The sequence below is a fragment of the Salvelinus namaycush genome, chromosome 3 (genome assembly GCF_016432855.1).
Source record: "Salvelinus namaycush isolate Seneca chromosome 3, SaNama_1.0, whole genome shotgun sequence".
NCBI classification, from domain to species: domain Eukaryota; kingdom Metazoa; phylum Chordata; class Actinopteri; order Salmoniformes; family Salmonidae; genus Salvelinus; species Salvelinus namaycush.
In genome coordinates, this window is record NC_052309.1 from 61,294,428 (window position 1) to 61,315,508 (window position 21,081).

The 21,081-nt window shown below is 41.4% G+C and overlaps 1 protein-coding gene across 2 annotated transcripts; it reads right to left on the reverse strand.

Moving 5' to 3' along the window:
- Positions 1–528: 528 nt before the first annotated feature.
- stxbp2 (syntaxin binding protein 2) lies at positions 529–20,338 on the reverse strand. 2 transcript variants are annotated; one of them, XM_038980740.1, is made up of 18 exons: positions 20,251–20,338; positions 18,603–18,652; positions 18,413–18,494; positions 17,963–18,039; positions 17,746–17,821; positions 17,427–17,530; positions 17,054–17,202; positions 16,657–16,741; positions 15,661–15,791; positions 15,185–15,292; positions 14,836–14,959; positions 12,627–12,707; positions 10,907–11,048; positions 10,332–10,438; positions 10,085–10,183; positions 8,293–8,378; positions 3,688–3,845; positions 529–1,479 (listed from the first exon to the last, which is right to left on the reverse strand). In XM_038980740.1, the coding sequence occupies exons 1-18, from the start codon at positions 20,285–20,287 to the stop codon at positions 1,415–1,417; spliced, it is 1,761 nt and encodes a 586-aa protein (XP_038836668.1). In that variant the 5' UTR covers positions 20,288–20,338; the 3' UTR covers positions 529–1,414. The 2 variants fall into 2 exon arrangements, with proteins under 2 accessions (XP_038836668.1, XP_038836659.1); XM_038980731.1 differs by having other exon boundaries at positions 3,688–3,848.
- Between the last annotated feature and the right edge of the window lie 743 nt (positions 20,339–21,081).

Sequence of the window (21,081 nt, forward strand, 5' to 3'; positions counted from 1 at the left end):
TCTATTATGAAACGCTATAAATGACTTGTGAAGCATCCATGTGGTGTTTCTGCTCAAAGTCTATACACATTAAAACATGTTTATTTTTTAAGTGGGACAATTTTTTTTATTTTATTTAGACTGACACATAATGCAGTATTAAGAAGTGAGGATAAGGATGCATAAGTAATTAAGCTCAGTGCCATAAAGTCTCCAATCCTAAACAGGCTGGTGGTCAATATCAATTACATTAAACAAAGACCTTCAGCATCGATTGTGAAAACCATAGAAATTAGAATACATGCTACAATACATAACTCATGCTTGATTGCCATATAAATGGACATTAGAATTCATGTATACAATCAAAATAGGGACAGTTTCCCAGACACAGTCCTAGTCCTGGACTAAAAATAATCTAAATTGAAAGTGTTTTTCCAGGCTTAATCTGCACCCGGTACCCAGACTAGTACTATGTTGATTTCTCCTGGCTTCAACACCAGGGATTCTCTTGGCATTCTCATGGCAGCTAGAACATATGACAAAGAGTAAAATGTATGCATTTTGTTTATTCATAATTTGGACTAAAATACAAAGACATCAAAGGCCCTAACAACCACACATCATCCCTTCCTTTATAAAACCTATATTATTATGAAAGTGCATGATTTCAGAGAAAGACACTACAGTAGTAAAGACATTCAGACAGATGAAAAGAATAAATGTAACTCGGGAAAGGCACACAAGTATTTAATGGTCCCAACACGGGTTACATCTCAATAGTCTAAAGAGGCCACTGCTCTTTATATCCTTTCGTTCTTCAGCAGTGAGGACAAGAGAAGAGGAAGCCACTTTAGAATGTTGATATGCAGCCCCATATTTGTAACTCAATTACAGTAGAAGACACAGGTTCAAATAATCTTCATAATATAAGGACTGTTTTAATGAAATATTCAGAGCAAACAATGTCCATCACAGCATTACATTAATACGTATGTACATCATTTGTTTTAATTCAAGCATAATTCAACTAAGAAAATTCAATAAAATATTGAGAATCATCAGATACATTCCTTTAATGATGACTACATCTTAAAAAAGGCACTTTGCTTTAGTCATCTCAAACCCTGCAACAGACGAGTACACAAGCATCTCATGATGAACCCCTCCGTTAACAGCAGACCTGGGTTCAAATAGTATTCGTTTTATTTTTAACTGTGCTTAATTGAACTTGTCTAACCCAATAGAACCACTGGAATAGTCCTAAAAAGTACAAACTGCAAATCCCACTGATCTGGCACTCCCGGCAGGCTTAATCAAAACAAGCGCAATTTGAATCCAGGTTTGTGTTCAGAGACATTCTCCCAGCAAACTCAGACCAGCTCCCTTCCAGGCCTGAGGAGAGAAGGGAGGGTTATATCTAGCTTTCAGGAGTTTAAACCAGGTCCAGCTTCTTCAGGTCATTTAGGAAGCTGGTGGGAGTGACAATGTGAGACGAACCTATAGAGAGGAGGGGAAACGAAAAACAGGAATATTAATACTAATTATATAGCGCTTTTCTGAAACCCAAAGACGCTTACATTCATTGTGAAGATTCGTGATGAAAATGTATGGAGAGAGACAGAAACATGCTGGGGGATATACAGTGCCTTTGGAAAGTATTGACTTTCCCCACATTTTGTTGTTACAGCCTGAATTCAGAGATTTGTCGTCACTGGCCTACACACACACACACAATACTCCATCATGTCAAAGTGGAATTGTTTTTTGAAATGCTTGCAAATTAACAAAAACATTTAAGCTGAAATGTCCTGAGTCAAGTATTCAACCCCTTTGTTATGGAAAGCCTAAATAAGTTCAGGAGTAAAAATGTGTTATACAAGTCACACAATAAGTTGCATGGACTCACTCTGTGTGCAATAATAGTGTTTAACATGATTTTTGAATTACTACCTCATCTCTGTACCTCACACATACAATTATCTTTAAAGTCCCTCATTCGAGCAGTGAATTTCAAACACAGATTCAACCAAAATGACCATGGAAGTTTTCCAATGTCTTGCAAAGGAAAAAAAAGCAGACATTGAATAATATCCCTTTGAGCATGGTGAAGTTATTAATTACACTTTGGATGGTGTATCAATACACCCAGTCACTACAAAGATAAAGGCGTCCTTCCTAACTCCGTTGCCGCAGAAGGAAACCGCTCAGGAATTTCACCATGAGGCCAATGGTGACTAAAACAGTTAGAGAGTTTAAATGGCTGTGATTGGATAAAATTGGGGATGGATCAACAATATTGTATATACTGATTAAAAATAAACGCAACAATTTCAAAGATTTTACTGAGTTACAGTTCATATAAGGAAATCATGACTGGGCTTGGGCGCACTGAGGAGCCAGGCCCAGCCAAGCAGAATGAGTTATTCCCCACAAAAGGGCTTAATTAGAGACAGAAATACTCGTCAGTTTCATCAGCTGTCCCGGTGGCTGGTCTGAAACAATAACGCAGGTAAAGAAGCCGGATGTGGAGGTCCTGACGTGGTTACACATGGTCTGCGGTTGTGAGACAGGTTGGACGTACTGACAAATTCTCTAAAATGACGTTGTAGGCGGCTTATGGTAGAGAAATTAACATTAAAATATCTAGCAACAGCTCTGGTGGACATTCCTGCAGTCAGCATGCCAACTGCACGCTCCTTCAAAACTTGAGACATCTGTGGCATTGTGTTGTGACACAAAACTGCACATTATAGTGGCATGTTATTGTCCCAAGCATAAGGCGCTCCTGTCTAATGATCATGCTGTTTTATCAGCTTCTTGATTTGCCACACCTGTCAGGTGGATGGATTATCTTGGCAAAGGAGAAATGCTCACTAACAGGGATGTAAACAAATTTGTCCACAAAATGTAAGCGAAATAAGCTTTTTGTGCATATGGAACATTTCTGGGATCTTCTATTTCAACTCAACTCAACACAAATATTCCAAATCATGCATCCTGTTTACAACGAGGCACTAAAGTAATGCTGCAAAAAATGTGGCAAAGCAATTCACTTTTTGTCTTGAATATAGTGTTGTTTGGGGAAAATCCAATACAACACATTACGAAGTACCACTCTCCATATTTTCAAGCATAGTTGTGGCTGCATCATGTTATGGGTAATGCTTGCAATAGTTCAGGACTGGGGAGTTTCTCAGAATAAAAAATAAACAGAATGGAGCTAACAGGAGGCAAAATCCTAGTGTAAAACCTGGTTCAGTCTGTTTCAACTTGACAGCAGGACAATAACCTAAAACACAAGGGATAATCTACACTGGAGTTGCTTACCAAGACAGTGAATGTTTCTGAGTGGCCGAGTTACAGTTTTGACTTAAATCTACTTGAAAATCTATGGCAAGACCTGAAAATGGTTGTTGAGCAATGATCAACAACCAATTTGACAGGACTTAAAGGATTAAAAATCCATGTAATCTATTCAGGCTGTAACACAACAAAATGTGGAATAAATTAAGGGGTGTGAATACTTTCTGAAGGCACTGTAGGATCTTTTCGCGCCACCAGCAGGGGAATTCCAAACGAGGGTACATGGTGTGTCGTCATTGTAAATAAAATAAAAATTCAACTGGCTTGCCTGGTTAAAGATAAAGGTTAAATAAAATACAAACGTGTACACTTAAGTTTGAGTCCAACTATTGTGTTCCTTACCAATCAGGACCTCCCATTTTCCGTCGGTAGCTCGAGTGACCTCGTAGGCGGAGCGCATCTCGGAGTGGGACACGCCTCCGATCATGAAGATGATGAGCCGAGGGCCGGAACGATACTCCGTTGGAGACTTGTTCTTGTGCCATTGTCCGAACCGCGCACTGCTGCAGTATGATACAAACATAATAAAACATGTACATTTCTAATTATGTAGAAATTATTTGCTGGGGTAAAATAAAACATCAGTGGTGGCTGGTGGCACTTTAAATGGAGAGGGTGGGTTTATAGTAAATGGCTCGAACGGGATACATGGAACGATATCAAACACAGTGTTTTTAATGTGTTTGATAAAATTCCATTCACGCCACTCACCAGCCTCCTGTGATGTACTGTACATTAGTAATTATGTAGTTATCCAACGATCATATATCCATTACCAACAATTATCGATCTTAAATCAATACATAGTTATGGTGTAAATTATCACACTATATTGTTTGATTATATAATAGATACCGTAAGTGGTGTAAAGCCTCAAGATAATATGATTTGGCAAGATGGCTGGCCATGCACAGAATTAAATAGAACATAGTATATTATAACCCAAAAATAAAGTTATTCTAAGTCTATTATATGTATGGGATAATCAACGAGGGGCTATGTAGATGTACTATGTGAATAATCCAAGATGCAGGGGTGCAATGGGGATATATTAAATATGATCTACATATACAGTACCAGACACCTACTCATTCAAGGGTTTTTATTTCTTTCTTACTATTTTCTACATTGTAGAATAATAGTGAAAACATCAAAACCATGAAATAACACATATGGAATCATGCAGTAACCAAAAAAGTGCTATATATTTTATATTTGAGATTCTTCAAAGTAGCCACCCTTTGCCTTGATGACAACTTTGCACACTCTTGGCATTCTCTCAACCAGTTTCATGAGGTAGTCACCTGAAATGCATTTCAATTAACAGGTGTGCCCTGTTAAAAGTTAATTTGTAGAATTTCTTTCCTTCTTAATGCGTTTAAGCAAATTAGTTGTGTTGTGACAAGATAGGGGTGGTATACAGAAGATAGCCCTATTTGGTAAAAGACCAAGTCCATATTATGGCAAGAACAGCTCAAATAAAAGAGAAACGACAGTCCATCATTACTTTAAGACATGGGTCAGTCAATCTGGAAAATTTCAAATACTTTTACATTTTCTTCAAGTGCAGTCACAGAAACCATCAAGCGCTATGATGGAACTGGCTCTCGTGAGGACAGCCACAGGAAAGGAAGACCCAGAGTTACCTCTGCTGCAGAGGATAAGATCATTAGAGTTACCAGCCTCAGAAATTGCATCCCAAATAAATGTTTCAGAGTTCAAGTAACAGACATCTCAACATCAACTGTTCAGAGGAGACTGCGTGAATCAGGCCTTCATGGTTGCGAAGAAACCACTACTAAAGGACACCAATAATAAGAAGAGACTTGCTTGGGCCAAGAAACACGAGCAATGGACATTAGACCAGTGGAAATCTGTCCTTTGGTCTGATGAGTCTAAATTTGAGATTTTTGGATCCAACCTCCGTGTCTTTGTGAGATGCAGAGTAGGTGAAAGGATGATCTCCGCATGTGTGGTTCCCACTGTGAAGCATGGAGGAGGTGTGATGGTGCTTTGCTGGTGACAATGTCAGTGATATATTTAGAATTCAAGACACACTTAACCAGCATGGCTACCACAGCATTCTGCAGCGATACACCATCCAATCTGGTTTGCTCTTAGTGGGACTATCATTTGTTTTTCAACAGGACAATGACCCAACACATCTCCAGGCTGTGTAAGGGGTATTTGACCAATGAGGAGAGTGATGAACCTGGCCTTCACAATCACCCGACCTCAACCCAATTGAGATGGTTTTGGATGAGTCGGACCGCAGAGTGAAGGAAAAGCAGCCAACAAGTGCTCAGCATATGTGGGAACTCCTTCAAGACTGTTGGAAAAGCATTCCAGGCGAAGTTGGTTGAGAGAATGCCAAGAGTGTGCAAAGCTTTCATCAAGGCAAAGGGTGGCTACTTTGAAGAATCTCAAATATGAAATATATTTTGATTTGTTTAACACTTTTTTGGCTACTACTTGATTCCATATGTGTCATTTCATAGTTTGATGTCTTCACTATTATTCTACAATGTAGAATGAGTATGGGTCTGGTACTGTAGGCTAATGCACAACATCAGTGGGACGAGAACAAAAGCACAGGGTATATAGTTATAAAGCTAAAAGAACAGCTGCCGGATGTTGACATGTTTAAAGTTACATCCCCAGATGTGAACACATTTGTATTCCATTAAGCTGTTGATGTCCTTGCTATATAACATATTTCTTCATGGGTGCATCCCAAATGGGATCCCATTTTACATTGTATTCTACTTTTGACCAATGCCCTATGGGCCCTGGTCCAAAGTAGTGCACTATAAAAGGGAATAGAGTGCCATTTAGGACACAACCCATGATGATACGTCTGTGTGTGTATATATAAATATTTTATCAAGAATTTAAACCCTGCCCTCAAGAAGAGCTTTGCTCTGAACAAGGAAGTCTGTGTATGTCCCAAATGGCACCCTATTCTCTCTATATGGTGCACAACTTTCAACCAGGGCTCTGGTCAAAAGTAGTGCACCATATAGGGAATAAGGTGCCATTTGGGACACCACTGCATTGTGTAAATTAATTAGCAAACACACAGATTACCAAGCCCGGGAGTGCCTTCAGATGAGCTTTTATACAGTGCATTCGGAAAGTATTCAGACCTTGACTTTTTCCACATTTTGTTACGCTACAGCCTTATTCTAAAATGGATGAAATTGTTATTTACACACACACACACACACACACACACACACACACACACACACACAATACCATACAAGGACAAAGCAAAAACAGTTTAGAAATGTTAGCAAATGTATAAAAAAAAAAAAAAACGGAACTATCATATTTACACAAGTATCTAGAGATGTTAGATCGGGTTCAAGTCCGGGCTGGAACACTCAAGCACATTCAGAGACTGGTCCTGAAGCCACTCCTATGTTGTCTTGGCTGTGTGCTTAGTGTCGTTGTCCTGTTGGAAGGTGAACCGTCCCCCCAGTCTGAGGTCCTGAGCACTCTGGAGCAGGTTTACGTCAACGATCTCTCTGTACTTTGCTCTGTTCATCTTTCCCTCGATCCTGACTAGTCTCCCAGTCCCTCCCACTGAAAAACATCCCCACAGCATGATGCTGCCACCACCATGCTTCACCTTTGGGATGGTGCCAGGTTTCCTCCAGCCGTGACACTTGGCATTCAGGCCAAATAGTTCAATCTTGGTTTCATCAGACCAGAGAATCTTGTTTCTCTTGGTCTGTGTCCTTTAGGTGCCTTTTGGCAAACTCCAAGCAGGCTGACATGTGTCTTTTACTGAGGAGTGTCTTCCGTCTGACCACTCTACCATAAAGACCTGATTGGTGGAGTGCTGCAGAGATGGTTGTCCTTTTGGAAGGTTCTCCCATCTACACAGAGGAACTCTGGAGCTCTGTCAGAATGACCATCGGGTTTTTGGTCACCCTTCTCCCCCGATTGCTCAGTTTGGCCAGGTGGCCAGCTCTAAGAAGAGTCTTGGTGGTTCCAAACTGCTTCCATTTAAGAATGATGGAGGCCACTGTACTCTTGGGGACCTTCAATGCTGCAGATCATTTTTGGTACACTTCCCCAGGTCCTGTCTCAGAGCTCTATGGACAATTCCTTCAATTTCATGGCTTGGTTTTTCCTCTGACATGCACTGTGTATATATAGACAGGTGTGTGCCTTTCCATATCATGTCCAATCAATCGAATTTACCACAGGTGGACTCCAATCAAGTTGTAGAAACATCTCAAGGATGATCAATGGAAACAGGACGCACCTGAGCTCAATTTCAAGTCTGATAGTAAAGGGTCTGAATACTTATGTAAATAATTGTTTTACAAAAAAAAATATATATAAATTAGCAAACATTTAGAAAAACCTGGTTTTGCTTTGTCCTTATGGGGTGGCAGGTAGCCTAGTGGTTAGAGCGTTGGACTAATAACCAAAAGGTTGCTAGATCGAATCCCCGAGCTGACAAGGGAAAAATCTGTCATTCTGCCCCTGAACAAGGCAGTTAACCCACTGTTCCTAGGCAAGTCATTGAAAATACAAATTTGTTCTCAACTGACTTGCCTAGTTAAATAAAGGAAAAAATATATATACATATTAGATTAAGGCTGTAACGTAACAAAATGTGGAAAAAGTCAAGGGGTCTGAATACTTGCCGAATGCACTGTACAACATGAACAAGCTATATCAACAAACTAAAAATAAAATAACTCCTGGTAGATTATTCACAGGCTGTCTAATGGCAGCTTGGATCAACTAACTTTTCACCTCTCCAGCCCACTTAACTGCGCCAAAGCTCTATTTTAAAGATTAAATCTGAGATTAAAGTGTTAACGTATGTGACCCTGGTTATCCATCTGCCTCCGATAAGGCCATGCCCCTTCTCTGTCCCCAGACCGGCTCCACCCCTCCCCCCCGTGGTGTATAGAGTATACACACCTGACAGTCGTCTGCATGGTGTTGATGGGGGCAGGCTCAGAGATGAATGGCCACTGCTTCCGGTCCAGCTTGTCCTCTATGGCATTCTGGAAAAATAGGCAGACATGGTTGGTCAGACTTGGAATTTTTGGATGACAGTAATTGGCTAGTCAAATGCCTCACAATAGTCCCAGTCGGTATTCATGTAATAAGGAATTCCTCCTCGACCACGCCCACAAGTTGGGGAACACCAACATTATTTCCTGTTGATCCACATTGTAAGAGGCGACTTCATCATAGATTTGTTGTTGTTATACAGAAACAACAAAACATGCAGAAAAGCTGCTGTGTTGTTCAATGTACATGTAGCCAGGTCATAAATACTGACCTATGGTTTGCAGGGCTCCCACATAGGGAAACAGAGCCTGTGAGAAGAGCCCTGTGGCTTCAGGCTATTCGGTGTGGGAGAGTGAGAAATGGGGGGCGCAGTGTCCAAGTAGACTACACGTAACTATGTGTGTGGAAAACATCACAGGTAAGACATTTAACTTGTTTAGTACAGTCCGTTTGGAACTCTACTCACTACTCGTATAGTCTGTTTGTTTGTGTTGTTGGTCTTGGCTAGCTTAATGTTCCGGTCGGTAGGTAGCACTCACTCAAGTGGCTGCTAGCTAGCATCGTCATGACAGAAAAGGGGGATCTGGGAAGCCTAAACGTTTTTCTAAGTCGTGAGAAGGCCAGAGAGCAGGCAATGTTGAAAAGTAATCTTTATACATGTACTTTTCTTAAAATGTAGTTTTGTAATTGACTAAAACAAGGGAATTGTGGTTGAAAAAGGTCAAGTTTTTGCTGTGAGCCACTGGGGTAAGCACAGGTTGTCTTCCCCACAGACGGGCAGGGTCGTGCCTCTCTATCTAATACCGACTGGGTCTATATCAGGAAGCCATTGCGAGTGTACCCATGAGTTTACCAGTCAATTTGCCAGGGTTATAGGTTCCAAGCCACTTCTATTCATTCTATGTGTGCTGCTGCATTGTGGGGGGTGTTTTTGTTGCTTGTTTCAACAAGGAGCAACAAAGTTTAATCACTTTGTTTAGAGTCCATGTTACCGCCGAAACGGACTCAACTGCACTATTGGCCGACCGTCCTGTCGTCAGTCAGCTGTTGACGGCTCCACCTGTACCCAAATACCTGAGACCCGATCCAGAATTCAAAGAAATGTCACGGGTCTTATCTGATATTATTGTCAAGGGTATATGGGGCTGCTGGAAGCCTAGTGGTTAGAGCGTTGGGCCAGTAACCGAAAGGTTTCTAGATCGAATCCCCGAGCTGACAAGGTAAAAATCTGTCGTTCTGCCCCTGAACAAGGCAGTTAACCCACTGTTCCTAGGCAGTCATTCTAAATAAGAATGTTTTCTTAACTGACTTGCCTAGTTAAATAAAATACATAGCACGAGTCTGCTTGGTGATCCTCCCTTACTCTCACAGTACACAAACAGTACGGTCCCTGCTAGAGCAGCACCTCTCTCTCTCTCATGCTTTATCAGCTCCGGTTAATAAAAAAAATCTTTAAAATGTACTTTTCTGCTGCTTCCTGCACTCGGATCGGACCTGGATCTGACCAAGTCTATATGGAACGGGTCTAGTTGTCCCGGGTCAGTTCGTGAAAGGGTCTCATATATATATATATATATATTTTTGTTTGTTTGTTATGTATGTACGCATATCGGGTCTGGGTGGGAAAGCCCAGGCCCATTTCAAAGCAGGTCCAACTTCCTCAAACCACACTGTCTATCCTTCTCCTCCTCCATACCTCCATCACGTCTTTGATGGTGGGTGTCCATCGGGAGAGCTGGTACGTGCTCTCCTTGCGCTCTTTCTTCTCAGGCAGTGTTTTCCCTGCATTGAGAGCCTGAAACACAACATTTCACATCCTTCAAAATATAACAAGCGGAAAAAAGGCTTCACTGTAAAGAGAGGCATTTGTTCAGCCCAAAAACATGAGAGAGAGAGAGAGCGGCGGAGAGACGGACAGACCGGAGAGACAGAGCCCTACTGACCCCAGCGATGACAGGACAGCCCAGGTGCTGTAGGTTGGTGATGATGTTGCTGTTTGCCTGCACGTTGGCATGCTGGATTAACTTGGTCAGGTTCTCCTCTCCAATGCCTGTGTGTGAGGAGACCACCGTTATACAGAGTAGAGCTGGAAAACGTGATGAGTGACGACTCATCAAGTTAGCCTAATCAAAACTGCTTCCTTAGCTAGCCTGTTGTCATCCCCCGAGTATCAACAGTAACCACATCATATATCCTTAGAGAGACCATCATTATTTACAGAGTAGAGCCAAGCGCTCAACTTAAAGACCACCATCTGCTCCTCAGGCCAACATCCACAAATATATACACACACACACACCAAAGAAATGTGAACAAGTCAATTGATCTTATAGAGCTGTTCAGGAAAGCTACCATTTCATTTCAATAGCAGTCAGGTGGAGAGTAGCTGTGTCCTATCATATTAGAAACGCTCATATTGCTGTACCTGCTGTGTGTGTGTGTGTGTGTGTCTTGACCATGCATTGACAGAAAGCAGACACATTGGGATCATGCAGCCAGAGCCATTCTGTTGACCTACCCTTCTTCTTGTGAAAGACATAGAGCAGTATGATGCGGATCTTGTCATAGGGGTCGATGTCGGTGTTGAGGAGTACAGGGACGATGCTCTTCATGGCATCCTTCAGGGGTTCCCCATCTACATCAGTCCCCATGGCCAGGTCCTGGGAAACATATGGGGGGAAACAACAAATCGACCACTCAGAGAATGATGCATTTAGGTCCACCCCATCTGCATCAGTGCATTAACACTGCAGATCCTAGTCCCACAATCAGACCCGGATTACCTCACTCCTGGACATGCTGTGTACGTCTCAAATGATCCACCACTAAACCTACCATGTTAAAGACTAGGAAACAAACCTGAGCGGCGCTATTAGAATCATTAAGATCAAAACAATGTATGCGTCCCAAATGGCACGCTATTAGTAATGCACTAAATAGGGACTCGGGTGCCATTTGGCACGGGGTAAATGTGTTGAGGGAGAAAGTAGGAGCTGTTCTGGGAACCAGGAAGGGAAAGGGGTTCTAGTCTGAGATGTACGATGTCTTATGGTGTAAGATTTCTGGATGGATGTAGTAATAACAGCCTGGCAACATTAATGGTCTTTAAAAGACTAGGTATGACATGACAACAGCTTCCTGTGCATTACTGTAGGTTCAGAGAGGGACACTTGATAGAGATGTGCGACACGTCTCGTCTCAAGCCCTTTACACAACATTAGTGAAGTGGATGCCCACTAGGACGCCAGACAGCGTCACACTATGGTAGCATGTCAAATGGCACCCTATTCCCTATAAAGTGCACTACTTTTTTTCAGCCCTTTTTCGCCCCAATTTCGTGGTATCCAACTGGTAGTTGCAGTCTTGTCTCATCCCTGCAACTCCCGTACGGACTCGAGAGAGACGAAGGTCGGGAGCCGTGCGTCCCCCGAAACACAACCCAACCAAGCCGCACTGCTTCTTGACACAATGCCCGCTTAACCCGTAAGCCAGCCACACCAATGTGTCAGAGGAAACATCGTACACCTGCCGACCGTGTCAGCGCACACTGCGCCAGGCCCGTCACAGGAGTCGCTAGTGCGCGATGGGACAAGGACATCCCTGCCGGCCAAACCCTCCCCTAACCCGGACGACGCTGTGGGACAGCATTATTATATGATAAGATAGTTCTAAATATTAAAATATATTACACAACAGCACAACATTATCATAGTGACCTAGTCATTCATGGTTTAACCACCTAAGGCTAACAACCAGGGATGTGATTATTCAAGATAATATTATATTTGTTTTTATATTATATAGGATATCTTTGGGAAAATAAACATTTCAGTGTAGAAAGTATGATAGAGGATGTCAGGAAAGATGGGGGAGAATTTTTTTTTTTTTTAATCACAGAACAGAAACATATACAATCAAAGAAACTACAAACATGTAATTAAAATGCTATAGGTCACTCTCGAAAAAGACAAGATTCATCTCAAGGGTCATGCTGGTTAAATAAAAACAGGGTGTGTTTAAACTTCCGAGAATCAAAAGCATGCTCCTGGGTGTATTATGAGTGTACCTGCCAGGCCATTTGCATATGGTTTCATAAGAGAGAGAGGGAGCTTGACGGCACCCTATTCCCTAAATAGTGCACTACTTGTGATCAGATCCCTATGGGTCTTGGTCAAAAGTAGTGCACTATATAGAGTATAGGGTGCCATTTGGGACTTCTGTTTTGTAGCAACACTGACCTGTTCCACCTCACACAGCTTGTCCACCGAGGCTTTGAATTTCTTCATACAGGCCTCAGCCAGGTGCAGGTGAGTGGAGTACTGCAAATCAAAAGAAATACATTACTTATTAACTTCTAAAAGTTGATGTCATCACAAAACACTATCATGATACTCCACTTTGTTGTTACAGCCTGAATTCAAAATGGATTAAATTGCAGTTCTCACCCATCTACACACACTACCCCATAATGACACAATCAAAATGTTTTTAAGAACTGTTTAATTTTGGAGGGAAAATTAAATACATTCACACCCCTGAGTCAATACTTTGTAGAAGCACCTTTAGCAGTGATTATAGAGCTCTGAGTCTTTCTGGGTAAGTCTCAAAGAGCTTTCCACACATGGATTGCGCAACATTTGCCCATTCTTTTCTAAATTCTTTAAGTCCTGTCAAATTGATTGTTGATCATTGCTAGACAACCATTTTCAGGTCTTAACATAGATTTTCAAGTAGATTTAAGTCAAAACTGTAGCTCAGCCACTCAGGAACATTCACTGTCTTCTTGGTAAGCAACTCCTGTGTAGATTTGGACTTGTGTTTTAGGTTATTGTTCTGCTAAAGGTGAATTCATCTACCAGTGTCTCGTGGAAAGCAGACCAAACCAGCTTTTCCTCTAGGATTTTGCCTGTGCTTAGCACCATTCCATAAAAAATTTTATCCTGAAAAATTCCACAGTCCTTAAAGATGTGGCAGGTAGCCTAGTGGTTACAGCGTTGGACTAGTAACCGAAAGATTGCTGAATCGAATCCCCGAGCTGACAAGGCAAAAATCTGTCGTTCTGCCCCTAAATAAGGCAGTTAACCCAATGTTCCCCAGTAGGCAGTCATTGTAAATAAGAATTTGTTCTTAACTGACTTGCCTAGTTAAATAAAGGTTACACACAAAGATTACAAGCATACCCATAACCTGATGCAGCCACCACTATGCTTGAAAATATGGAGAGTGGTACTCACTAATGTTTTATATTGTATTTTCCCCAAACATAACACTTTGTATTCAGGACAAAAAGGTAATTGGTTTGCCATTTTTTTTGCAGTAATAATTTACTGTCTTGTTCCAAACAGGATGCATGTTTTGGAATATTTTTATTCTGTACAGGCTTCCTTCATTTCACTCTGTCAATTAGGTTAGTATAGTGGAGTTAACTACAATGTTGTTGATCCATCCCTAGTTTTCCTATAACAGCCATTAAACTCTGTAACATGGTGAAATCTCTGAGCAGTTTCCTTCCTCTCCGGCAACTGAGTTAGGAAGAACGCCTGTATTTTAATTAATTAATAACCACCATGCTCAAAGGGATATTCAGTGTCTGTATTTTTATTAACCCATCTACCAATAGGTGGCCATTCTTATGCAAGGCATTGGATAACTTCCCTGATCTTTGTGGTTGAATCTGTGTTTGAAATTCACTGCTCGACTGATAATTGTATGTGTGAGGTACAGAGATGAGGTAGTCATTCAAAAATCATGATAAACACCATTACACACAGTGAATCCATGCAACTTATTATGCGACTTAAGCAAAAGTTTACTCCTGAACGTATTTAGGCTTGCCATAACCAAAGGGTTGAATTCTTATTGACTTAAGACATTTCAGCTTTACATTATTAAGTAATTTGTAAAAGTTTCTAAAAAACATAATTCCACTTTGACATTGTGGTATTGTGTGTAGGCCAGTGACCCCAGAAAATCTCAATTTAACTCATTTTAAATTCCGTCTGTAACACAAAAATTTTGGGGAAAAGTCAAGGAGCGTGAATACTTTCTGAAGGCACAGTAGAATGAAAAAATGTATTGGGCATGCATTATAAGTGGCCTGCTACACCGGATGCGCAACATTTGCAGAGGGTAATACGCTCCTATTAATTTCAATTAAATCAGGCTCACGCCCCTTGAGTGTAAAATGCACTTTTTTTTTTTTTTTTTTTACGTGCAGCTCACTCCTGAGAACAATAGGATAAAGTAACTTGCACTAAGCTTTCAGCGTAGCAGGTAAAAATCCTACTGTCTGCTAGTATGGACATTGGAACACAGCCCGTGTCTTTGCCAAATGTGAATAGAACATGTGTTGACATTTAGGCTGACAGTATGTGATCACTGGAGAGACATGAATGCCAGCCTCAACCAATCAACTGATTTTTAGATGGAAAGACAAGGAATACCCACCAAGCTGAGCTCCTTCTGGTACTGTGGCATCTTCTTAAGCATCTGAGACAGGTCTTTGATGTTGGCCTTATCAGTGGACATCCTCTTGCTCTCGCAGAACACACGCAGCAGCTCCGTCACTTTCCTGAAACACGAACAAAGAGCATCAACATCTGAACCCAGCGCTGGCTTCAATTCAGTGTTCAATTCAAGAAAGAGAATTCATGATATGAATTTTCACAATTCACTTCCTGAATACAACACTCGTAACTTACCTCCATCAACTCTGGATCATGTCATCTCTTATTAGTTGAGGTTAGATGAACTAAAAACACTAGTCGTATGTGATCTTGATGAGCGTGTGTCTTACTTGGTGACGTCGGCTATGTGCATGTGTCTCAGCTGGACCCACAGATCATCGTCTTCGTCCAGGAGAACCTCCTTCTCCTTCGAGTCCCCGATCCCAGTCGTCTGATATCTACAACACACAATAACACAGGGATCGTTTGATAACTAGAACACACAAAATAACAACCGTTATACAGGGATAACAGATACCTTCTTCTACTCATGGTATGATATGTAACTATACATTAGTACTATATATAGCTACATTAAAAAAATAAAATAATAATATGGTGGGAGAAAGGTTATACTCCTAACCTGTAAAACGACTAACCAAAATGTAAAACTGACCCTTAACCTTAAGCTAATCTTAACCAATTCTGAAATGAAGTATCGTTTTGCAGGTCAGGAGTGTCTGTATAGCATTTTCCATATGGTCATCATGGGCCTTGGTCAAAAGTAGTGAAGTATATTGGGAACAGGTTGCCAAACTAAGCCTACTTGTAGATGTCCTGTTTGATGTCCAAAAGGTCATAGACCATGGCCTGGAAAGTCAGCTCATGAAGAATGGGAGAGATAGGGTCAAAGCCACGGTCCACAATCAACAGCTGTGACCTGGCCTTGTCAGGACCCTGAAAACGCATGAGACATCTCACGTCAGGGCAAGAAATTATACCTAAAAATGTCACTTTTTAAATGACCAGTTAACTCCTTCAATGCTTTGGCAGACAGGGCATATTGTTATATATCAAATATATTGTCTCTAGCTATACAATAGAATGTCAGGAATGCTTTTGGGTAACAGGATTTACCAATAAGTCACCTACTCAGTGCCACCATCAGACTTGACCACATTCAGAAGAGTTTTTTTTCACGCATTCAATTTTTTCTAAAAGTACAACCACAAAAACAAGAAAATATCTCTGCCATGTGTATTCTAATACCATTTTCACACTGTACTGCGCTGGCCTGCTTATGCACACACCACAGTGGATATTTTGTTGTGAAAAACACATATCCGAGCCAGCACAGTACGGTTCTGATAGTGTGAAAATGGTATTACTGTGCTGGGTACTGAGGCAGAGAGACCATGGAGAAGACAACAGCAGAAAGGTAAATTATATCAAATGAATACATGCCTTCAGAAGTCCAACACAGGCTTAAGGAAATGCCAGCTAGGAAAGACAGAAAAGGAGAGAAAAGTAGCCGAGCAACAGAGAGTGTGAAATATAACTTACAGGAAATCAAGTGAGAAAGTAGAAGTAGCTATGAGAGACTCCGATAGATGTAACACTTTCAAAATGCTTCAATAATCATAGCATAAGCCTATTATCATAAAGACAAAGCATTTGATGGTGCCCGATAGAAGTCATTCAATGCAGTGTATTTTCAGGGAGTGAACGGTCATTGAGCCAAGCAGACATGGTACTATTAGTACTGTAAAGAAGTGTTGTGTATTGCGAGAGGTGGTGAGGCGTTGGTGTCTCCTCTCCTCACCTCTCCCATGCTGGGGTTGTCTGCTTTATGGGCGTTCAGACGCTGATACACCTCCTCAGCCAGTCTGGCATTCTCCTCAGGACCGCTATGGTAGAGGGAGGGAGAGAACGAGAGAGAGAGGTGACTTGCGACTGAACTAGCACAGACACAGATGTGCAAAAAGACCATTGAAGACAGGCTCTGTATGCAAGACATGTGTGATGAGCTTTGAAAAAGACATTGAAAAGTGTCAATTCGCGATCCATGTGGGATGTTGCTACCTTCGTCCACTATTGGAGGACTAAAAGTATCCATTTACTCAGATGAACATCCAATTCCCACTGAAAACTCTGGTAGCACTTGCATGCCTGTATTTATGAGACCTGTCTGTAAGTTAGGGTATGGTGTGTATAGGTACCTGCGGTAGCGGATGGCAGGGTACTCCTTCAGGGTGTCACAGAGGGTGGCGATCTGCTCTGCCAGAGTCTCCATCATTCTGTCTTTATTCCCCTCTCCAACTGGACTGTAGAATGAGTGCAGGGAGCTGGGATCGTCCAGGGAAAATACCTAGAATAGAGAAGGGAGAGGAAGGGCGTGAGGGAGAGAGAGCGAGAGACGACAATTACTGGGCATTTTCACTGGATACTCCTTAGAGCGATCAAACTACCAGAAAATGTGTTGTTTTCAATGGGAGGTGGCAAGATGAGACTTTTGGCAATTTGGCCATGCGACCAGAGTTGAGCAAAGTTCAAAGAAGGTGCTGTAGGGTAGGTAGGTAGGTAGGTACCCACCTGGGACTCATATGGCAGGAAAGCCACGTTGATCTCCTTCAGAGTCTTGATGACTCTGGCAACTCTGGACCTCCCAATCTCAGCAAAAAGAGCATCTGGGCAGTCTGCAGGATAGGTGATTGTCACAAAACCAACAGTTATTTTGTATTATTAAACAAAATATTCCTGCTTTTTGTCATTTTGCGAGGTTAATCTCAATTAGATTTAGAATCTCCTTTCAAGAGAGACATGACCAGAAGGATACCACATTTTTTTGTATCAGACAAGGGAAGAGTACAGTTTTGAAGTTTTTATAACACTTTAAAACAAATGGTCTTACTGTCTGTGAAGAAGATGTGCGCCGCTTTGTAGGTGAAAGCAATCTCTTTGAAGTCATTGATGAGAGCACGAACCGACTGAGAACATCCGCACACACACACAGGTGAGAGAGAGAAAAAGAGGAAGATGAAGAGTGTAAGATTGCTTTACAGCAGTACAGGATATGGCAGTTGATGACATAGTGAAAGGGGGAATGGCAGGGGAAACACACTTCTCACCTTCTCTGAAGGAGAGATCAGATAAATGGCCTCCAGGCTAGAGATGGGTTCCCTGCGCTTGTTGATGTCCTCCACAACTAGGGGAGGAAAAGGAAGATCAGTTAGTGACTGTACAATCCTAACTGAAGAACGCCTCCACAGACACTCACTTCCTCATACTATGACCCATACCTGGGTTCAAATAGTATTTACTTCTTTCAAATAGCGTTTAATTGAGCCTGTCTCAAGTGCCAGGTGGGAGGGGTTGGGTTTGTACTTTTGGGACTATTGGTACCATTGCACCAAACAAGCTCAGTTGAGCGCAGCTTAAGTATTTGAAAGAAAACAAATACTCTTTGAACCCAGGTCTACTCTGAACCTAGTTTAGAATGATGTGTCCCTTGATCTAATAAATTGTTATTGACAAATACAAGTAGCCTAGCCCACTGGCCATCCCATCCCAACACTTACTAGTCACCCCCTCTGCCATGATATCTGACATCTTGCAGCAGGAGGACAGGATTCGCATGCTGATGTGGTCCACAATGAGCACCTGGATAAACAGATTGGCGTTATCAATTAATATTCAATTGATCATTAGACATTATGTCTTTTGACATGGACCTTTTCAGAGCAACTCGCAAAACATTTTTTACAATACCTTCCATTCTCCATCCTTCTTCACACTTTTGATAACTCCATTCAGGATTTCTTAAGAGATGAGGAAAGACAGACAGAGGAAGTATGAAATATTACAGTAACAAAACTGAAATGTGTCCAATAACTCAGAATGAGTAGAGCTGTTTATTTTATATTTAGTTTACCTGGGGGGGTCAATTAAGAACAAATTATTATTTACAATGATGGCCTGGCAAGAGGCAAAACATTTGGAAATAGACAACAGTAGTCTAGGTTCTGTAATCAGTATTTTTTCTCCTGGTTCCATATTTGACAGAGATCTCTTAAAGTTGACCCAATTTATCTATGTTTTTTCAGGTGGCATTTGGTAGCCAGTGTCAAACAGTAACTAATTGGGTCGTAAAAGGCAAAGGAACAAACTTACACAGGTAGTAGGTACACATCGTCTTCCTTCACGTGTACGGTTGATCACAAGGCAGCCCACAATCAACTAGCTACACCCAACTTGACCTATTGTTCCCATCATAGCTTCCATAATAAAGTAAGCAAAACACAAGGGAACGCTGTAAAAATATGACCCAGGATGAAAGCCTCACGCCCAAACCTCCCCGGCCTCCTGACCAAAGCATTCAATGCTTCCTTCAATACTCCCCACTTGGTAAACAGTTCGATCACATCATTAAAAAAACACTGGTACATCTTGAGCACTGATCCACAACTGGAAAAGACGTTTAAAGAACCCCCGCGGGTAGTCTTCAGACGCGCTCCCAACATCAGTCAAATGGTGGTGAGGTCTGACATTCCACCGGTGCCACGTAGTACCTTTCTAGACAATGTGGTGGCTCTTCACAACATTAGCTCTTTGAGATACATTGCCATCGAACATGTTAAGACTACTAGGAGGGGGGAGATACTGATAATCTATTATTGAGAAGATAATTGTATTGGATCCACCGTTTGTGTACCATGTCTCTTAGAGGTCTGAACCAGGAGTTTGATATCAGACCATTTCTTGACTTCCAAGTCACCGACTTGGTCATTTTGTAAATATATATTATTTTTTGGAACTACGACATGTACCCATCTCATTGTTATAAAATTATTAGAGATAAACTAATATTTTTTGCACCCACCATGCGTCATGTCCGCAATGGTCACGTGAGGTGAGATGTGTATATTTTGGTATGTGTGCACTGTATGTTTGACCTGACGAAGATCCGTTTCGGATCGAAACGTTGTCAAAAAAGCGGTGAATTGGGATTTTTAATAGTGTGCGGGCCTTCTTGTTCTTTACTAGTATTGTTCATTAGCCCAGCACCTATGTTTTCAAGGACGTGCGTATGACCAAACTTTTCTAAAGTTAGCAAAACAAGTTTTAGAGCTTACTTGAAATACTGCTACTAGTGATGAGGCATACCTTTCCCAGTCACATTTAATATTTACATTTTAAATAGCCTAATGACAGCTAGCTATTTCCCATGGCCAGGCATTACTAGGAAGCAACTTGCTTGAGTGGCGAATGCTATGCATCGCTAGCCAGGCAGTTTGGATGTTTTCTGTTATTCATTTTCGTGACAAACTAAAAACGTGATGGTATTAAAAAGGCACTATTTCGACCGCAGAACGTCGAACAGTAGAGAGTTATAAAATTAACAAATGTATTAACTTACTCTCTCCGACTACAGCCTTCAGTCCGCTTGGAGCCATCTTGACACTTCCGTGTTGTCGATTTTTTTTCCATTACATTTTTTAACTGGCTGACGTAAACATAGCACCTACGTCATGTCCGCTTCGTTTTTTAAAGATAGAAAAGTGTTCAAATGCACTCAAAATGAATAAGTAAATATGAGTTTCCAATTTGACTAAAGTGTTATTCATATTCTTCATGACTTAATTTGCATTAAAACATTGTCATTTACAGTAGGTCTCTGATACAGGGTAGGAGCAAAGAAAATAGGATTTTCTTGTGGTTTGGTTGTGAAACATCTTTATTTCATTGTATTTATTTCATTATGATGACATTCTCTACACTTCCAGCATGGGAGTCCCTGTTGAGACAGAGTTGGGCATCACTGGAAATCCAATTAAGAATCAGAATCTCATTACATTAGAATCAACATATAACAATTCAAGGATCAGTTGAGATCCATCTCCAATAGGCTACCTGTTCTGTATATGAGTGACACCAAGGGTTGTGGTGCCATCCTGACCAACAAAGAGTGCAAGTCCAGCTTCTGTAATATATATAGATACTAAGCATTAGCACTCTCTATTGAGTAGTATGTCATGCTTTTAATCCTACATAGGCTAGGATTCATCTGTGTTCTTGAAACCAGCATCAAGTTCAAAGCACCTTCCATGGGAGGAGGGAGCTCAAATACTGAGCCCAAGCTCTCTAGACAGAGATGTTCAACCACATCCTGGGCATCCACCCGTGTGTTCCCGACCCGAGTCAACTGACTGACAACTCTGGCCCTCTCCTGTGCCTCTGGGTTCTGACT